Here is a 21,780-nt window from a genome sequence, read left to right as displayed (position 1 = left end):
AGCATAGGTTGAACTTGATGGACGGAAGTCTTTTTTCAACCTCATCTACTATGTAACTATGTAACTATATACTATATGGTTCCATGACATATTTCTTCAGTGCTATTGAGATTTGTTTGATATATAAAACAACTGTGTACAGAAAAAGTCCCAATCACGCAGACTATCCAAATGAGGGGAGCAACTTGAAAGATAGTAAATATCCATCCACTTTCTTGCTGCTAATACCAAAGAGGGTGCTTCGATCACCCTCCAGGTGATCCATATAGATCTTCAACAAATGAAAAAAAGGCACAGCTGACCAGAGTGAATGGCAGAAGGTGTATTAAAAAAACATACACAAATATATATCACAACTCACATGAAGTAAAGTTAAAATGAGCTACTCGCAATCCCAGATGAGAGCTGGAAAGTCCAAAGATGATATACAGATGGGACCCAGTGCACTAGGTCCCCGGACACCAGCTCACACAACTCCAGTCCTCCAGGGCTGCAAACAGGCCAGATTTTCAGGATATCCCTACTTCCCCTTGGTTCGTATATCCCTACTTCAGGACAGCTGGCTCAATTAGTGGCTCAGTCATACTGATTAATTGAACCAGCTGTGCTGAAGTAGGGATATCCTGAAAACCTGGCCTGTTTGCGGCCCTCGAGGACTGGAGTTGTGCAGGCCTGAACTAGAGGCTCAACAGCTGATCCACCGCTTAGACGACCTGCACGTGGCCGTGCATGCGAACGTCAAGATGGGGGAACCTCCGCTATGCACATAAGCTGCTCAACGGTGACCGGGAGAATCCATCCACTGTATGCGTGATGACGTGAGATCTACATAGTGACAACCTCAATGTGTTTCGCACAGGATTGCTACATCAGGGAGTGACGTCAATGGCACTGGGGTACTCATATATATACCCCTCACATAGATACAATAATCAAAATACAAAGCTGAGACCAATCTTTCCACAAATGGCAAATCACACCAATTATCCTGAGAACATTTATTTTATTTATAAAATATTTTACCAGGAAGTAATGCATTGAGAGTTACCTCTCGTTTTCAAGCATGTCCTGGGCACAGAGTTAAGACAAATAATACATGTTTACAAATACAGTTACATAAATGAGCAGAGTATACATTATATTCAAGACATTGCGTACACAGTTAAAGATAATATATATTATGGGCGTATGAAACAGTTACAGACCAGATTAAAACGTGTGACAGCCTTAGATTTGAAAGAACTTAAACTGGTGGTGGATGTAAGAGTCTCTGGTAGGTTGTTCCAGTTTTTGGGTGCACGGTAAGAGGAGGAGCGGCCGGATACTTTTTTGAGCCTTGGGACCATGAACAGTCTTTTGGAGTCTGATCTCAGGTGATAGGTGCTGCATGTGGTAGGGGTGAGGAGCTTGTTCAGGTAGCTTGCTCATAAAGAATTTGAAGGCAAGACAGGAAAGGTGAACTTTGCGCCTAGACTCGAGTGATGACCAATCTAGTTCTTTGAGCATTTCGCAGGCATAGCACCTCCAGGGAGTACAACACAGTGCAATCATATATGTGCTCATGAGTGAACATCAAATAAACTACTCATTAATGAATGTATATAAAAAATTATAATAAAATAAGCATAAATCATGCATAATTTCGTGTTGTCCTCATTTAATATTCATAATTCTAAAATATAAATGTAGATCATACTGTATATGGAAATAGTCACTCATGATAAAAAAGATTTATAAAGCTCAGGTGATGGCATATCTGCTGCCCTCACATGCAAAAGAGAAACATAAACATAGTTTATACAAATGCACTAAAAAAAACTATAAACATAAGAATGCGTGTTCATAAATACAATAAAATCACCTCTGATGTTGGATCTGAACTAAGAACTGTCAAAAAAGGGCTAATCAATACATGAGGCCAGTTTTAAATGTCTAAGACGCTAGAAAATAAAATGTATTCAATAATTTATCAGCATATATCGATAGTTATTTACAACCTATGGTTTATGGGTTACCATCCTTCCTCAAAGACACAACACATATTATTCAGGTATTGTCTGACATTCAGTGGATGGATACATAGAGGTTGGCCACACTGGATGTGGCTTTTCTTTATACATGTATTCCACATATTGGAGGAGTCAAAGCTGTGCAACATTTTTTGAATTCAATTAACTTTTTACCAAGCAGACAATGTGAGTTTATTTTAACTAGTATATTATTTATACTCCAGTATAATAATTTTTATGTGAGTCTGGATTTTTTTGCCAAGTATGTGGCACTGCGATGGGCACTAGATTTTCTCCATCATTTGCCAACCTGTATATGGGGTATTGGGAGAGAGAAATGCTGTATGCCGCCACTGTGTCCCCTCCGCAGTTGGCACTGTGGATAAGATACATCGACAACATCATCATCATTTGGGATGGAGACATGGAGTCTTTGACCGAATTGGTGTCGGATTGAATGTTAAGAATTTCAATTTGAATTTCACCATGGAGTCACTAGGGAGTGAGGGCATTTTTGGGGATTTAGAAACATATATCCTGAATAATGAGATCTGCACAAAAACCCACTTTAAGGAAGTTCGTGTAAATGCTTACTTAGATCCTATGAGAAATCAAGATCAAAAATGAATCAACAACATTTCCTACAGCCAGTTCCTCAGGTTGAGGAGAAACTGTACGGAGGTTTCTCAATATGAGGAACAGGCAACAATGATAAAATATACATTTGAAAAAAAGAATTATAAGAAGGATGTTGTTGATAAAGCTTATCATAGAGGATCAAAACAGGATAGGGGTGCCCCATTGAACTACACCAGGACTACCAGAGATGGACCTGGGGAGATAGGGATCTGCACCTACTACATAGGGAACAGTATTGGATATTCAAATGCAAAACTAAGCACCCAAAGGGTTTTAATGATGCTATGGACATTACACCATTTAAAAAGAAATGATATATGTATACAGTATATATATATATGCAGAAAAAGAAAAAATGTGAACAAGCGCTAAAGATTAAAACACCAATGTGACAAGTTAAAAATACAAAATATAATGGCTGCCTAGTAATACTGTCAATACTAACAGAAAATACTTGGAAACAAAGAAAAAAAACCTGGCGCCAAAAGTTCAATGGATAATCCTGTACTCCTCAGGGGATCCGCACACTTGAAGCAGCAAGGCATAAGCTCGCAAGCAGCATGGCAATAAGCTCAGGTATCCCCTGAGGAAGTAGAGTAACGTCTACGAAACGCGTAGGGCAGATGACACAGTCACTTTGTGTTTGGTACTGGACTATTTTGGGACACTTGGTTCGGTTTGGAGCCTCATTGCAGCTGTCAGCCCTTGGCTTACAGGACGCACATACTGTCCCTTTAAGGGCACGGGCACACTCGCGCGCGGGTGCGCAGAGACAGCCTGTGGAACCGGAGGAGGAAGTGAGGAGAGCGGCCTCACGTGGAGTACAGCTGTGTGCCCCACGAGCGGGCCTCCGTCACTGTTCCTGGTCACCCCTGAAGGGAGGGTCTGCACGAGAGTCGCGGCGCAGCAGGAATAACATCTCTGCTAAGATATCATCAGCACCAAGAGGACTCTATGTTGCATTGCGAGCTTATGCCTTGCTGCTTCAAGTGTGCTGATCCCCTGAGAAGTACAGGATTATCCATTGAACTTTTGGCGCCATATATATATGCTGGCACTTTTGTCTGTAGCAGAGTGATTGGTACATATAGTCACTGTTCATTTGATTATCAGAAGTAGGATCCTCAGAGAAGAAATGTGGAGCACAGCATGTAGGGAAAAACGGGGATACGGTACCCCCAAAAATGATGTAAGAGTTGTCTTTGACAAAGGGCTTTTTGTGCCCGAAACGCGTCAGAGTTTATTCATACTTTTTTGCATTTGTATTGTATTTCTAAAGTGCTACGCATGTATACTGCAATTTACAGAAATATTACACAAGACACAATACAGGGAAGAATTCAAATAGGGATAACTTAATACATTAAAGTAAATATTGAGGGAAGAAGATCCACACCTTGAAAGAGTTTATAATCAAACTGAAAATTCAGAAAACAACAGAGACCTTGAACACTGAAAAGGCATATTATTGGGCAGAAAGTACAGTACAAGAGTTCCACCATCTCTTTTCTGAGAGGTGGCCCCCAGTGACAATTGTAGTAAGAATTGTAGCCCTTTAAGACAACGTTGGTGGTGGCAGTCAGCAGAATTACTATGAGTGGTTCAGACTTTTATCACAACTTAATATAAACGAAGTTGATCCAAGAGGGATCAGAAAGATCCACCATATATATGCACTCTATAGTTTAATGGGAAATATTTAGTGGAAAGTTTTAATCCTGCAGATAATTATACTGCTATGGCTATCTTATAGACGATTGGATCAGTTTACGTTAAAAGTAAAATAATAACATTTTATTACATCAATAATTAATTGAGTGACACAGTGATATATATGTACAGTGAAATAATGTATTTCAAAATAAAATCCCAGTAGAGGAGTTTGAGTAGTATTGGAGACTGGGATAGTTATAATAAACCGGACTTGTCAAAGTATACATTTATATGTATGTCCAATTTAATTATACCCAGGATGGCTACTCAGACATCATATATAAAGTGTGGTATATACATGCTGTATTCCCGATATATACAGGGACAAGATTATGCTAGCTTTTATAATTACCTTATGGGAGTGTATAACTGAATGTAACCAGTATGCATAATATCACGACAGATACAGTAGTTATCCGGTATAAATGTCAGTTCCACAAGCTCACCTAGCTGTTTTTTGTCATTGTTGATAGGCTTTGTATAGGCAATACATATGTTGCTATTGATTACAGTATCTCTGGAATGTTGCAATGCAGTGGAGGTGTAAGCAATTGCCTTAAGGTAAAGGTGTGCTAGCTAATTTAAAACAGAATGCTGTGTCTACTACAGAATGAATTAGACAGTCACGGAGGACCAGGAGAGACTGAGCAGAAATAACACCAGTATACGAGCTGTAATCTGCAGGCTTGATGTTGCAACTCCCGTGACGTCCTACTTCTCTATGTGCGTTTCGTGAGCTGGCCTCGCTTCTTCAGTGGGGAGGAGTCTATTAAAATGATCCATGAGGTATTTAAGCTCCATAGAAATGGAGGCGCAGCTATCTGTTCGCCAATAGAAACAGATAGTAGTTTGAGAGCCAATCAGAGGCTCAGGATACCGGACCGAATTGTGTAAACATACACGTATGACAGATCGGGTGAACAGATTTTGGCGTTTGCCGACACCTGCCCCAGGTTGTGATAGGAGAGACGCGAGGACTGTCTTTGAATCTACCACAGAGGACGGATAGACCCTGGTGCTTGCCGCCACCTGCCCGAACTTGTGAGAGGTGACCGTCGGTCTGATTGCCGACTCCTGCACCAGTCAATGCAAGGAGTCCAACCGAACCAGTATTAATACCAGACGGGACAACCAGTGGGGATCCGCAGACCACAGAAGTTGCCCTGCAGCAGATGTGCCACTAACGAGAGGGCATGCTCTCTAATCCTATCCACTGCCTACAACCTTTTTCCATTTAGTAAGTGGGAATTGCATCTAAAGCAGCTGAGAGATTTATGGGCATTTATTGCTCTATATTGCTATTACTAGCTGTTATTTAACCAGTTTTAGTAAATGTGTTTTTTTTTATTTAGTATTCATCACGTATTTTGCATTCTCTGAAGCTTCTATAGTTGTTTTTGCTGTATTTTGTCGTCATTTGAGTTTTAGGTTTATGCTTAATACATGTTGATTTCACTCATGCCCACTTATTAACTTAAGTGTTATTTGTAATAGTATTGCACTATGTATGTTTTTCTTTTTGTCTTTCATGCCTTTGAACCACCATCTTCATTGGATGACCCAAGGATTTTGTGTTCAACATCATTGTATGGTTGTATAAACATTTATTTATCATTGTTCATTCATCTTACTTGCAATAATATGTGCATATAGGCGCCGTATCCATTTTGTGTTACGATAGTCACACAACAACATTCCTATATATTAGGTGAGCGGACTGAAACAAGTCTCTTCAAAGTTTTATCACCTTGTATGAAAATACATCCTAAGACTTAACAGATGCTGAACGGAAACATCAAGAGCAACTATTACTAAGTCAGTAAGGATGCTTTGGCTCTCGCCAATGGATTACTCCTGTTATAGCCAATGAAGAATTTCCTGATTTATATGAAATCACACGGTAATAATGGCAAAACATTATTAGGTTACGAATACTGATTAACTCTAGGGAACAAAAGAATATTTTAATTGAAGTCAAGATATTCTGTTTCACCCATATTGTACATGGGCCAATCAGAATAAAAGAGTTGTGTTTTAGGCAATTGCTCCCATTCTACAGCATGTTCCGGAAGTCAAATTCCATTTTTACTAAACGAAGTATTTCAGTCTATATAGAGAGACTCCTCGTACATCTCCTTCAAGTGGAAATCACAACGTAAAGCTTTTTATTCCACAACAAACTTTATTAGCAGTAATGATAAATGTATTATTTGCTCTATAAATCGATTTAAATACTTTATTCACACTAACAGAAAAAGAAGGAACAACATTGTAAACAAATGTTACAGCCATGCTGGGTAATTACAGTGTTATCGGTTTAGATAATCTTTTGAAATGTTTATTATTTTAACTTTATTTCACAAACATTCACGTCAGTTTGAGTGCTATTGAGCTGGACATGTACAGATGCAGCGGCCACTATCCGAACATTTAACGATTTTTATTCCTGGGCATACCCAGGTCGTGCCGCATCATTTATTCAAACTTTCCTGCATTAAGACGCGTGTTTACTAGTGTTTTTACTAGTGCCGGCGGCGCTGGCACATTGCTGGATTGGGATTGGTGTGACTGGCAGCATTCATGGTAGCGTTCACAGAAGAATAACGAGTGAATGTCGCGTGGAATACAGCAGAGTTCGCGAAAACGACTCAGTGAAATGTTCGGATAACGGCCGCTGCATCTGTATTGATTTTTCTGTTTAGAAATAAATGTTCTCTCTCAGAATCCTCAACACCTAGAACAGTCAAATCAGCAAATGTTTCTCACCTATCGCTGACAATAACTTTGATGGCCTTTTTTTTTTTTTACATTATATTATTTATGTGAGTTTTGGAATTTTTCAAGCTGCCTTGTGTAGTTAAAATTATTAGACTCTGCAGATGTTTCCTTACCATAGCATAATCTTGATTATTTGTGTTCTAATTTCACAGCAACTACAGTAAGCCAAATGTAGCCCATTTGAATAGAAAGGAAAGATCAAATGATTCATTATATACATCAAGAACACACACTTACATACAGAACAGTACATTTTACAAGCTTTAAGCAAACTAATTGACAGAACTGTACAAGATTTTCTATACTATACAATAATGCTCATATCTCTATTTTGCAAAAGGGAACAATTCACTCAATATTAAAACACTTATTTGGTTGATGCTCATTTGGACAAGATTGTATACGATGACTGCAGAGATTTCTTTGCATCTGTTTTCTGGAATATATATAATACTTCTATTTCATAAAATATAAATAATTAATTTGTTACATATTGATATGTAATAATTATTTTATGTGAAAAATTAAAAGACAAAAACAGGCTGCTGGAGTTTTAAGAGTACGTTGATTCTCTGCGTTTACCTAAACAATTATTTTTTGAGGGATTAAACCTTTGAGACAGTTACACAATATTTTACAGTCATTTAATATATGGAATTATATTTTTGTCATTTGATGTGTTTCAAATTCTTCAAAGTGGATTCCCTGAGATGTTGTAATTTTCATTACGGCTCCATTTAAGGCATCATCTTCTATCAGGTTTATCATTCCTTTGGCAATTAGTGATGGGCTAAATAGAAAAAAAATGTATATTGTTAGTAATAATGTTTAATTATATTTCATGGAAAAAAGAAAAAGGATAAGCCTTACTTGTTAGAATACATGTTTATAAAATAGGCATTAAGATTGCCCTACTAATTTAAAAATGTGTAATTGCTTTGAAAATTTAGACTTAAATAGTTGCAACATGAACAAAAATAAACATCATGGAATACCCAATACCTACAACTTATGTTAGGAATTAAAAAAAAATGCAACATCATCTCCCTTATCTTATTGGAATCATAAAACAGCAAGATTAACGAACACCATAACATGGCTTCCAAAATGTATTTATAATTTTACTTTTTTCCATTTCTACATACTTAATAAAAGAGGGGTCATTTGGGTGCATGTATTACCTCCTACAATAATTGGATTAGACCCCACTCAGCAGGTGGTAAACAACACTTTTAAATACACTACCGACACACTTTATTGAAGTGTGGTCGGTACCGCAAGCCGGGAAATCTCCCGGCTTGCTAGTGGCCGCCCCTCGGCGTGCCGCGCGTCATAGACGCGCGGTCACGCGTCATCGGGAGCGTGCGCCCCCTGCACGCGTGTCCAGGGGCTCCCCGAGGGAGCCCTGGTGTCCCGCAATCGCGGGACAGCGGCAGGGGGTTCCGGGGGACCCGGCGGACCCAGCAGCGGTAGGGAGAGCGCCCCGATCGGAGGGCGCTCTTCCGCTGCTTCGGCGCGCGCCCGTCACACTCGGGCGCGCGCCAGGCTACTGCTGCGGCACAGAACGGGCAAATGCTCGAATAAACTGTGCCGCAGCAGTATGTATTTACACTACTAATAAGAGAAACATTTATTTTTAGATATAATGCACAGGAAGGTGACTTGTAAGGTGCCTATGGGTTACAAAGCATAATTTATACAGTTTCACAGTGCAATCAAAAGAATGCAAATTGTCTTAATTACGTAAATACATATTTATTTGTTTTAATACATAGGGTTCCCTCTTAATTTGTTTGGTTTTATGACATTTAATCACTTAAAGAAAATGTAATCATATCATGGGCTTGTTTATAGAAAGTTATGTAAACTGGATTACATTCTCCATAGAGATGTAAAAACCAATATGGAATTTTGTGTAAACCCCCCCCCTGAAAATGTGAAGTATACTGTTCTTTTCATTAATGTCAATATATATATGTTTATTATGATAAGAAAGATATGTGATATTCGCTTGGGGTGTTCCAAGGCTACTACCCCACCACCACCACGGTAGTGAAAACCACTGGAAAGAAAGTTTGAAAATGCACGGCACAATATAGCTAGATTATATATATATATAAAAATATATATATATATAAATAAATAGATAGGATAGATAGATAGATTCACATGTCTTAGACAGGTCTGCAACCCTGCCTTTCACCATTATCACCTAGCATACAGTGCTTCCACTGCAGCAAGGGATTCTGGGAAATGGCATGCAAATGAGCACAGAGTGTCACCGTTTGCCTCAAATCCCTTATAAGCTTATAGTTGCTCCATTACACAGCTTTTCAGCACAGCCTGGGTTAAGATGCAAAGCCAGTAAAACTACTCACAAACAGCTGTAATTTACTATGCAATAGCTCCAGTTAAAGTTACTAGAATATGGTAACGGAATTAATGTGGCTAACAGCAGTAATATGTTAACAGGAGTTATTTCTTAATCATTCCTATGTGTACTGATAGTACTTGGAATGTTTCTATACAAAACCAAGTAATGTTAGCTGATAATCATTTTAACAAATGGGGGCTGATTCATCAAGTGCCGATACGGGGTTAGTGCACCCAATCTAGTATTAATTTCTGTTCCAGTCAATAGGAGTTTAAATAATTGAGCAGTGTACAATTTTATAGTCTCCCCTTTCTATTTTCAGCTCACATTTATTTACAATTTTTTGTAGCCCTGACCCTGACATATAACTAGTATTAGTAATAGTAGAAGCATTAACTAAAATTATAGGCTAAAGCTGTAAAATTCCCGGCATTATTGAAAACCCTGCTCTCTGATTGGATAATGCCCGGAATTTTAACCAATCAGTAAGGCCCAGAATTTTAGCAGCTTGCAAAGTGTAATTTTCAATCTGTTTATTTCCAGCCAATCAGCTTTAACAACATTTGAGACAGGGCAGAGGATTGGTCAGAATGAAGTAACAGCTCTGAGACAGGGGATTGGTCAGGAAGTATCAGCCACGGGTTGACTCCTCCCCCTCCCGAGCTGACTGAAATTTTCTGAGCAGATTCAGTTGAATTGGGGGGGAGAGAGTCTGCAAAGTTTAGTAAGTAGCTGCATTTTTTTTATTGTGGATGCAGTGTGTGTGTGTGTGTGTGTGTGTGTGTGTGTGTGTGTGTGTCAGTAACAGTGTTTATGGGTATAGCAACAGCAGTGTGTGTGTGTTGTGCAGTTGTATGTGTGTAGCAGCAGTTTGTGTATGTGTTGTGTGTGTAGAGCAGCTGTGTTGTGTGTGTAGAGCTGGTGTGTGCGTGTATAGAGCTCAAGTGTGTGTGTGTCAGTAGCAGTGTTTATGGGTGTAGCATGTGTGTGTAGCAGCAGAGTTTGTGTGTGTACAGCTGCTGTGTGTGTGTGTGTGTGTGTGTGTAGAGCTGCTGTGTTGTGTGTGTGTGTGTGTAGAGCTGCTGTGTTGTGTGTGTGTGTGTGTGTGTAGAGCTGCTGTGTTGTGCGCGTGTGTGTGTGTGTGTGTGTGTAGAGCTGCTGTGTTGTGCGCGTGTGTGTGTGTGTAGAGCAGCTGTGGTGTGTGTATGTGTTTAGAGCTGCTGTGGTGGTTGTGTGTGTGTAGAGCTGCTGTGTTGTGTGTGTGTCAGTAGCAGTGTTTATGGGTATAGCAGCAGCTGTGTGTGTGTGTGTTGTGATCTTCTGTTGTATGTGTGTGTAGCAGCAGAGTTTGTGTGTGTGTGAGCTGTTGTGTTGTGTGTAGAGCTGCTGTGTTGTGTGTGTGTAGAGCTGCTGTGTTGTGTGTGTGTCAAGCTGCTGTGTTGTGTGTGTGTAGATCTGCTGTGTGTGCGTGTGTGTGGAGCTGCTGTGTTGTGTGTGTGTAGAGCTTATGTGTGTGTGTGTGTGTGTGCAGAGCTGATGTGTGTGTGTGTGTGTGGAGCTGCTGTGTTGTGTGTGTGTGTGTGTAGAGCTGCTGTGTGTGTGTGTGTGTGTGTGTGTAGAGCTGCTGTGTGTATGTGTGTGTGTAGAGCTGCTGTGGTGTGTGTGTGTGTGTGTAGAGCTGCTCTGTTGTGTGTGTGTGTGTGTGTGTAGAGGTGCTGTGTTGAGTGTAGAGGTACTGTGTTGTGTGTGTAGAGCTCCAGCATGTGTGTGTGTGTGTGTGTATAAAGGTGCTGTGTTGTGTGTTGTGTGTGTGTGTGTGTGTAGCAGCAGTTTGTGTGTGTAGATCAGCTGTGTTGTGTGTTGAGCTGCTGTGTGTGTGTGTAGAGGTGCTGTGTTGTGTGTGTGTACACAGAGGGGGCGGCAGTGTGTGGATATAGATATCTGCAGTGTAAGAGTATATAGATGTGGATTCATGTATTTACCATTTTATTTTAATAAAAAAATCTATAGAACGATACAAAAGTGTCTATTATTTATGAAAAAAGTCTACATTTAGCCTATAATAGTAATAATCCCCGAAGAACAAGGCATTACTGGCCAATAATTGCCCTGGCTGGGTTAAAGTCCCTCGGCTTCGCCTCGGGCCTTCAACTCTTCCAGCCAGGGCATTATTGGCCAGTAATGTTCTTCAGGGATTATTACTTAAATATTGTTCATAATAAAAAACAGCTTATATAAAGCCATTTAAAATGACTTATAAAAAACAATTCATTTTGTAAAGGCACAGAAAAAAAGTATTCCAGAATAAACAACATAAAAACATACGTGCATCAAAACTTAAAATATATATATTTTAAAAAGGTCACTAGCATAATGCCATATCTATCCAATATTAATCAAATATACTGTAAAGGAGTCCCAAGGGAGGAAACATAAATTGTTTTACAAACCAAACAATTTAAAAAAAAAGTATTCAATACTCTCGCAGGGAGTTTGCCAAGCATATAATAAACGATGATTGATAGAACACCGAGCTATCAAAAGAAAATAGCAAGTGTTATTATAATTTGTAGATAAACGCTCCAAATCCCTAGTACAGAAATTACTATAGAAAACGCTAACAACCACAAAGATGTGGAGGCAGAATTCATGTACTGTACTATTGCATTTTTATCTCTTAATTAAATTAGTGTTTTCCCTGAAAATACAGTATGTCTAGTGCAACCGCTCAAGGCTTGTTTTATGTTCATTATGGTGTTGAATGTTGCGTATTATTTTACAGCGCCTTGAAACATTGGCACAAAAGATAAAAAAGGGCCTCATTCTATCATCTCAAAGTGGCTGATCACAGTGCGATTGGTGAAAACTCCCATTAAGTTGAATGGGAATTTTCGGCTGATCGTGGTGCTCGTTTGGAGTTTATAGAATAAGCGAAAAATCGAATGGAATATGGTATTTACGGTTTTATGGAAACTATTATGAACAGTTGTATTATACTTTCTTCAGTATTCGTTGATATACAGTATTTGAACCTAAAAAGAGAATAACTTCTGAATCCTTTAACAGTTCCTTAGCAAATTTTTTAACTGACCAAATTTCCCTAACATTTAGCAGGCGAATATCTATGATGAGAGCCTTTCAAAACTCTTACATCGTTTTGCAGAGATTATATGTAGACATGTATTTGTAAAACCACCAAACTGTATGTTAAGTATATTTTACACTGACTGCACAGTATGCTACAATGTCAAACATATCTTTGTCCTGCTTTCATTAACACTGCAACTTGTAGAACAAGGTAAGGTCAACTTTGACTTCTCATGTTGACACCAAGTTACTTTGACACAGTCACATTGCTTATGCTTCATTGCTTGGTGTATCATTTACAGATATAAATGCTAAAAACAATACACAATGTACCGAACCAAATCAAACTATTAAACTATGCAAAACAAAAAGCATGAGACTTTTGTAATAATTGTACCAGAATATATATATATATATATATATATATATATATATATATATATATATATATATATATATAAAACGCAGAAACTAAATTTTTAGGATTGTCTCAGATAACAGTAGTATGTCATTATATGTTTTTTATTTATTTATAAAAATGTTTTACCAGGAAGTAATACATTGAGAGTTACCTATCGTTTTCAAGTATGTCCTGGGCACAGAGTTAAAATGACAAATAGTACATGGTTACAAATAGAGTTACATAAGTGAACAGGGTATACATTATGTACAAGACATTGCATGCACAGTTAAAGATAATATATATTATGATATATATATATATATAGTCCCTTTTTTGGTCTGGCGAGTATATATATATATATATATATATATATATATATATATATATATATATATATATATATATATAATTGTATAGATATACTGCCCTATGATGTTCTTTTTTCTCTCTTTCCCTGTTGATTTGCGCCTAGGTCATTCTTTTTATATATATATATATATATATATATATATATATATATATATATATATATATATATATATATACATATACAGTGTTCGACAAACCTATACAACCCCCGGGCGAGTAAATATTGGCCCAAGCAGCACACGTTTGGTACTAGGTGGCGAGTAGATTTTTTTGTGTGGCGAGTAGATTTTTTGGTGATTTGTCAACCACTGTGTGTGTGTGTGTATATATATATATATATATATATATATATATATATATATATGCTCACCAGACAAAAAATAGACTCGGGCCCCCCTCCCCCACTGGAAAAGTATATTCTTTTTAATCGCACCGTATAGCCGAGTGTGCACCGCTCTCCCTCTCTCACACCTCTCCCTGTCTCACCCCTCTCTCAATTGATGAAGGGGGAGAAGAGTGAGAGGTGAGTGGGGAGGAGTGAGGAACAGAGGGAGTGAGACGGAGGGGAGAGAAATACATGGGAAGAGGGGGGAAATAGAGGGGGCTCGTGAGATGTTAAATAGGGGGGCTCACAATGCCATTGACATGGGGGGTGGGCCTGGTTGTAACTTTAATACTGGGCCCTGAGAAATCTGTCTGCGGCCCTGTGTGTGTGTGTTTTCTGTGGATGGTCTGTGTGTATTTGTTCTGCTTTGTGTGTGTGTCAGGGGGAGAGAGAATGACAGAGAGGGGGGGGAGAGAAGAGAATGACGGAGAGGGGAGAGAGAGAATGACAGGGAGGGGGAGGGGGGAGGGAGAGAATGACAGGGAGAGAGGAGGGAGAGAATGATAGAGGGAGTGCGGAGAGCATAACAGAGAGATGGGGAGAAAATGACAGGGGGAGAGAAGTGGGGGGGAGATAATGACACAGACAGAGTGGGAGAAAATTACAGGGAGTGGGAAAAAGAGCGGGGAGAGGGGGAGGGAGGATGAGGGGTGGAGAGAGAGGGGGCGGGGAGAGAAGGGTCAGAGAGATAGGGGCGGAGAGAGAGGGGGCAGAGAAATAGGAGGAGAATGAGAGAGAGAGAGAGAGGGGGGAGAGAATGACAGAGAGAGGGGCAGAGTGTGTATGAATGAATCTATTAGGTATAACATTTACATTTTTCAGTTCAATATAAAAAAATCTGAAAGTTAATTTGTGTGTGCACCTGCCCAGTATACATATATGGAACATAAAGAATATGATGATTTACATTTTTTATAACATAATTACTAAAAATAATTTTTACGCTCAGGAAAAACACAACATCCTTGTTAAGTGTTTCAGATGCCTTCAAGCATACACATTTGTAAAATACCTATATATTAACATTTATCCTGCCCTTTATTATCACATTAAACAATTCTTAATGCTCATGTAAAGCAATTTACTAAATCTTTATTCCATTCCAAATGTTTTTTACTAGCCAATGTAGGCCAAATTTGTGGAAAGTCCAGCCATTAATGAAATCCCTGCCCTCCGATGGGTCAAAATTGAGCATTAAGTCAGTAAGGACTAGCATTTGTGCATCTGGCCAAGTTTTGAATTCTAGCCAATCAGCTTTCAGAGCTGCAACTCTAGAGTTCAACAGCTTTCAGACAGAGCATGAGACTCCCCCCCCCCTCCCTGCCGGTGAGAGAGCTCTGCATAAGGCCTCGGATATAGTATAGGCGCGCAAGCCATACGTTGCCTGCAGGGTTCCGCGATGGAGGACATGGCGAGGGTGTGCAGAAGATGTGCTGGAAGCATGCCTGTGACGTCACTTGAATGGTTCGCCCTCATGGGTTAAACCGCGCACGTGACCTGGCCGTCGCGCTGCAAAATCAAAAAAATTTGTCTCGCCACGCATCGGCCGCCTCGGCGCTCTCATGCAGGCGTGCTCTATGGCCATGCACATTGCTTTCCTGCCTTTTGTTTTTGGCGCGAGCAACATCGCTCACACCGTAGCTCTTACAATGGGCACGGCCTAAGAGAGACTCATGCAGTGCTGTTTGTGGAGAGAGGGGAGCGGGCTGTACTGTGTGCACATGTTGGGTAGAAAGGCTGTATAGTGTGTACAATTTTATTTTAATCAACAATTAGTACAATAAACGTTCAAAACAAAATGTAAGAGAGTTCAAGAAAGAAAACAAAGTTAAAGAAAATGTAGAATATTATGTTAATAAAATAGAAATAGGACTATAAATAAAGTGTCTTGTTAATATTTATGAAAAATGAGAAGAAAAATCTTTTAGCCTAGGATAGTAATAATCGCTCGAGAACAGGGCATTACTGGCCAATAATCTCCTGGATGAACTCCTCCAGTTAGGGTATTAGTCGCCAGTAATGCCCTATTCTTCAAGGATTATTACTTGAGTTATAATGTTCCTTCAAACATGCATTGACTACAACACTTCACATTCATCAGCTGTTATCAGTCCTCATTCAGCACAGACATTTCCGTTTCCATAATACAATATCAAAGGCCAATTGTAGGGTAAGCATAGTGCTGTTACAGCCCGACATAATTTAATTATCTACAGTACAATGAGGAACTTTTTTGAAGAGCAATTGAATGAGGAAAGAGTTACGCTTATATATTTTGCTGAAGCACTGCTTTTGTAGTGATAAAAGAGTTTGCCAAATTGAAGGAGTATGTCGCAAAAACTGATACAAATATTTAAAAAAATAAACGAAGGGAAAGGAACTGTAAAATTAAGTATCGATATATGTACTTACTGGAGCACACCATATGATTTCATCATATCTTTTATGTTATCCTTATATTTATAAAATTCTCCCATATTTTCTTCCTTTTCAATGGATTCAAGAAGTGGTGTATCAACAAATGCCGGGCAGACTGTATTTATCCGCACACCATAATTTCCAATAGATGCAAGAGCCTGAGGAACATACAGTAAGAAAAGGAAAACACAAATAAATATATCATATTTAAAAAAAAAACAATCCTGCATACTTTGTGATAATCTGCTTTTTGGGATGTGAAACTGCGATGTAATATAAGCAATATCAATGTGTTGTGAGTAATGAAAAACACAGTGGTCAAAGCTGCTTATTACTAGTAACTGTAATGTCTGATTTTAAAAACAAATCAACATTTATTACACACTAGCTGATATACCCGGCGTTGCCCGGGAGTACATTTTCCCGCTCCCCCTCTGTCTCCGCTCCCCTCCCCCGTTCCTAGCTTTATTTGCCCCCCCCCCTTCCCAGCTCGGTTCCCCCCGTTAAGCTCCGTTCCCCCCCCGTTAAGCTCCGTTCCCCCCCCGGGACACTTTACATCAGTCTTTCCCCCCTGCACCAGACAGCACTCTCCCCTCCCCCCCTGCACCCCACATCACTCTCCCCCCCTGCACCCTACATCACTCTCCCCCCCCTGTACCCCACATCACTCTCCCCCCCCTGCACCCCACATCACTCTCTCCCTCCCCTGTCCCCGGTGGTTGTCCCCCCCTGCGCTTGTTTCCCCCCCCTCTCCCCCCCCGGTCCCGCGGGTGAGGAGAAGGCGGCGCTCCGCAAATCTTCCCGACGCTTGTCCCCCCTCCCTCACCTGAGTCTCCGGCGCGCGTGACCATTCACCCACCTCACCCTGGTCGGCGGCGGTCGGCGTCCCATCCCGCGGGGTGAGGAGAACAGCAGAGTGGCTGTGTGCATGTGGGGTGGCTGTGAGCGGTGAGTGGTGTGGGCTTAGCGTTATTCTGTCCCTGTGCTTGTCCCCCCCCCCCCTCACCTCAGTCCCCGGCACGAAGGGCCTGTGGGTAGGCCGTTAGTCAGAGGCTCCCCCGGCGCCACCCACCCCAAACACACCACCACAGCCCTCCTGCTGTGCTGGAGGCTGCACCGCGCGGGGGGAACCTGCGCACCCGCCCCCCCATTACGGCCGGAGCCCCCACCCACCACGCAGGAGACACGCGCTCCCACCCGAGCACACTTACCCTGGCGCCAAACAACCACCGACCACCTGCATCGAGCGGGAGGGGATCAAGCGGCCACCACAGCAGCCGCACCAACGGCTCCTAGTGATCACACTCTCCCCCATCAACCGCGCAGGCCCAACCGGACAACGGGACTCCGGGTAAGGGACCCACCGTGCCGAATTATTTCGGGCACCGGGAGAGGGAGGGTGGGGTGTGAAGTTGAGGTGTGTGTGTGTTTGTGTGTGTGTGTGTTTGGACCTTTGGCCCGTCACACCGCCTCAGGCCAATGAGAGGTGTGCGGGGGCGGGCGGGCCAAGGGACCAATGAGATTGCTGCTAGGGACAGTGCAGATAGAGAAACATACAATGCTTTCAGAAATATATAGTAAGATTCGAGCAAACCTCTTTCGACTGTATATTAGAAAGATTTCAGGAATATCTATGTGATAAAAAATAGCAAGGGGAGAGACCTTCTAAAAAAAAGTTCCCTTTTGTCTGTGGAACTAAGAATAGTGGTATTACCTTTCCCTAAGTATCATCACATTTCCACTACTGTGTAAACAATATTTATGATAAACTAGCTGATATACCCGGCGTTGCCCGTGATGTAATTTTCTGCCTCCCCCATCCTCCCTCTCAACTCCCTTCCCCCCCTCGTCACAGCTGTTCAGGCTTCCCCCCCTTCTCTCCTGACTCCCTCCCCCCCTCTCTCTCCTGACTCCCTCCCCTCCCTCTCTCCTGACTAACTCCCCCCCCCTCTCCTGACTAACTACCCCCCCCTCTCCTGACTAACTCCCCCCCCCCCTCTCCTGACTGAATACCAACCCCTGCCTGTCCGCTGTGCGCCGCCATCTTACCGGGGGCAGCTGCAGGAGGAAGGGGGTCCTTCCGGAGGCTGCCTGCCCACTGCCTGTCCCCCCGCCAGAGCAAATCCTTTACACATTATTTGGGTAATTCAAATCTATTTACATACCTTGTACATTCTGAAAAATTAGCATGAAAGAGTTTATGACATAGAGATGACTAAATTATATATGACTGTGTTAGAAAGTAGTAGTAATACCAATCTGTTCTTGCATAATGCTATTGTTCTCTTAATGGGGTTTATTTTTGTCGGGATGTAATTGCATGGCTGCTCTATTACAGAAATGTAAGACATTGATTTTCCAACGGAACCCTAAATTGTCTAATTAATGTGGCAACAGACTTGCATTTGTTGTACTGAAGTGGCTAATCAAGCCATGACTGGGCAAAAACTGCCAATGGCTTGAATGGCCAGATCAGATCTTACTGAATAAGGCCCAAAGTCCTGTATTTATCAAGAGTGTGAGAACTATTTCAAAATCATAATGCATAACAATAAACATACAGTGTAAACGCATCTTTTGTTTATTTTCCTATGGGTTGATGAATAGTTGCATGCAAACATTATTCAATATTCATACCAATGCAATTGCATTGTAATCTAGCTGTCCAGCAGTGACAGTAATTTAATAACCGGTATATTACATTGTTACAATTGATATTCATAGGTGTACTCACAGCTATTGATCTTGTGAATCCAATTACTCCATGCTTTGACGCACAGTATACAGGCTGGTAGGCAGCAGGTGTAAGTCCTTTGTAATGATAATAAAGACAATTTAAATTAATAACATAGCAGTGAGGCAACATTTTTATGCACATTGAAATGTTTGGAATTTAACATCCTGTATGTTTAAGATGAAGTTACTTATACAGTAGCTTAGACCAAAATTTTGATTACACTCATGGCTAGAGACGAGATAAAACTTCGTTTGTGAATCAAAATGTACCTGAAATACAAAACCAAATCCCATAAAGCAGCAATAGAACATTCTCCCCCTTTTCACCTTATTTTTGTATGTAAAGCATGTGATGATATATAATTCTACATTCTTATTTAAGCTAGCAATCGTTTGGTGTTCCTGTTATAAATCCTGATTGTGTGCCTAACAAAATGACTGCAGTCTGTAAAATGCTGCAGCTGATATGTAATATTATGTTACTAAGTGTAAAACATTATTGTTACAACTTCCAGAGCAATAGACAGCCTGCTTTTTGGAACATAGCAAAAGATCTGTTTGGGATACTTTGTTTAAAACCAGAGACAGAACATGAAACACAGACAGAACTCAGTGCTACATCCATTAACACAGATACACGGTACAGTTATATATACATATATACATATATATATATATTTTATTCAAAATATATCTTTAAAAAAAAAAAATATATATATATATATATATATATATAAAAAGATATATTTTGAATAAAATGGTCTTTTAGTTTAACCCTTTGGCCAAAGTGTTGTAAGCCCTTGAGCCCCTTCAAGGCAGACCACATCTCAAGGGTCCTAACACTAAAATAAATTCTTAATAACCTGTACATTACCAGGAAGAATGATTTATAATAAATCTGTCAAAATTAGTTGCATAGTTCTAAGTCTGATTGAAGCTCTTATTAACCTGTACATTACCAGGAAAAGCACTCTGTATTAGATTTGTCACAATCAAACAGTATGCTGGTTCCCATGAGTGTGGGGGTGACATTTTCCTGTGGTGAGTGCTTTTATATATATATATAGGCACTGTACCGTGTATCTGTGTTAATGGATGTAGCACTGAGCTCTGTCTGTGTTTCATGTTCTGTCTCTGGTTTTAAATATATAGTGCCATGCTCAGTAGCACTCCTCTTTGACACCTATACGCATATATATATATATATATATATATATATATATATATAATATATATATAGTGGTTATTTTGGGGGTTCAATATGAGCTTATTGGGGTTCTGTATGGGATACTTTGTTGCCAAAGGGTAGAGCTCAAAAAGGGTTGTGTGAAAGAATGTTTCAAAAGAGGAAGTGGATGTGACTTTCTAAATATTTGCTGTTGCAACCAAAGAATGATTAGAAGATTTAAAAAAAAAAAAAATGACATTACGAATTTAAAAAAAATGCACAGTATTATTTTTTTTTTTATTAAATAGGATTTTTTTAACCTTATGCTATTTTAGGCTACGACCCCAGTGCTCACTGCTGCATGCATGCCTGGTGGCCGTGCATGGGTGAAAGCTGCGGTCTATTGTGAAGCGATGGGATGCGCGGGGGTGGGGAGGCGCGGCCATGATGGGGGAGGGCGCAAGCATGATGGTCTACAATACCTGCACTCCTATTGGTCCACACTATCTACCCTGCCATTGGCTGTGCGCACACCACATGATCGCGTTGTGCCAAGTAAAGGCAAAATTCTTGTCTTCCCTGCCAGCGGACATGTCATCGCGCTTTGCACGCCTACACACACGGCGACTGGGGTCTGCCCCATAGAGGGCTGTGCTGTGGTGTGTGGCATGCACGGCGCAGCGCACAGCAGCGGCCACTGGGGACCTGGCCTTAAAGAGGCAATCCATGCATGTGTGATTTAAAAAAAAAATCTGTTTGTAGTATTAGCTCAGTGGTGCACAAACGGGGGGGGGGGCGCAAAATTTTCTGCAGTGTGCGCGGCTCTTCAGAGGCCCCTCGCTCTTCCACACAACATTTAAATTAAATGCCGGGTAAGCACGCGAGGCCTCTGTAAGTCCCTTACCTTAACTCTGGGGGCTTCTGTTTACACATCGCCATGGCAACATGGCGTCAAATGACATTTCGTTGCCATGGCAAGGCGACGTCACATGACGTTGTGATGTAAGTAAAAGCCGGAGAAAAGGTAAGGTGGGGGGCGGGGAGACACGATCGGGGGCAGCAAATTTGGGCAGGGGGCACAGACAAACAAAGTTTGCACACCGCTGTATTAGACAATACATTGCAGGTTTTTATTATTTTTTAGCTCAATGTAATTTTTAATGAGTTTTAATATACTGAGTATGCTTTGATCTCTACAGCATGTTTTAGATCACCTCCCAAGCAGTGCAAGATGTTTGTAACACTTTCCTGTTTGTGATAATTTGGTTCTGATGTTCCCAGCAGTTTGAGCTGTAAACTGTAGCTGTAAAATGTTACTTTTAGTAATTTAAGAATACATTGTCGCTGCCAAATTACACTGACTGAAGGATTGATTGAAACTGAAAGGCAGCCATTTAGTGAACCCTGGGACGCAGGGTTTAGTGAACCCTGGGACGCAGGGTCGCTTATCACGGGAGAACTAATCGATCGTCAGCGTAGGTAATTCATTTTTAATAAAGGTAATCAGAGACTGCATATATTAAACATTTTTTTTTTAATTTATTTTTTCCCCAGTGCTGCTTGGTTTTTTTAGAACCCATAATCCCCAAATTACTTAGAACCAAAACTCCAAGCCAAATGCCTTCCTCTACAGTGGAGTTGAAAAGTGAAGGTGCTTCTCGCTATATCTTTTTATAATTTTATTATTTAACGTTTTTTATT

General features: G+C 40.5%; 1 protein-coding gene across 2 annotated transcripts in view; it reads right to left on the bottom strand.

The window, feature by feature from the left end:
* Nucleotides 1–6,523: 6,523 nt before the first annotated feature.
* HPGD (15-hydroxyprostaglandin dehydrogenase) overlaps nt 6,524–21,780 on the bottom strand; it is a 90,673-nt gene continuing 75,416 nt past the window's right edge. Inside the window, exons 5-7 of one of the 2 annotated variants that reach the window (XM_075611166.1) lie at nt 18,910–18,986; nt 16,170–16,333; nt 6,524–7,929 (exon numbers count right to left, since the gene is read on the bottom strand). In XM_075611166.1, the coding sequence (XP_075467281.1) occupies nt 7,797–7,929; nt 16,170–16,333; nt 18,910–18,986 (374 nt within the window). In that variant the 3' untranslated portion in view covers nt 6,524–7,796. Of the gene's footprint in view, nt 7,930–16,169; nt 16,334–18,909; nt 18,987–21,780 lie in introns of those variants that run through there. The other variant, XM_075611175.1, reaches the window with a different exon arrangement.

This window comes from Ascaphus truei, chromosome 1, assembly GCF_040206685.1.
Source record: "Ascaphus truei isolate aAscTru1 chromosome 1, aAscTru1.hap1, whole genome shotgun sequence".
Classification (NCBI taxonomy): Eukaryota; Metazoa; Chordata; class Amphibia; order Anura; family Ascaphidae; genus Ascaphus; species Ascaphus truei.
The sequence above is the reverse complement of the archived record's forward strand: the minus strand, read 5'-3'. Positions and strand labels throughout refer to the sequence as shown.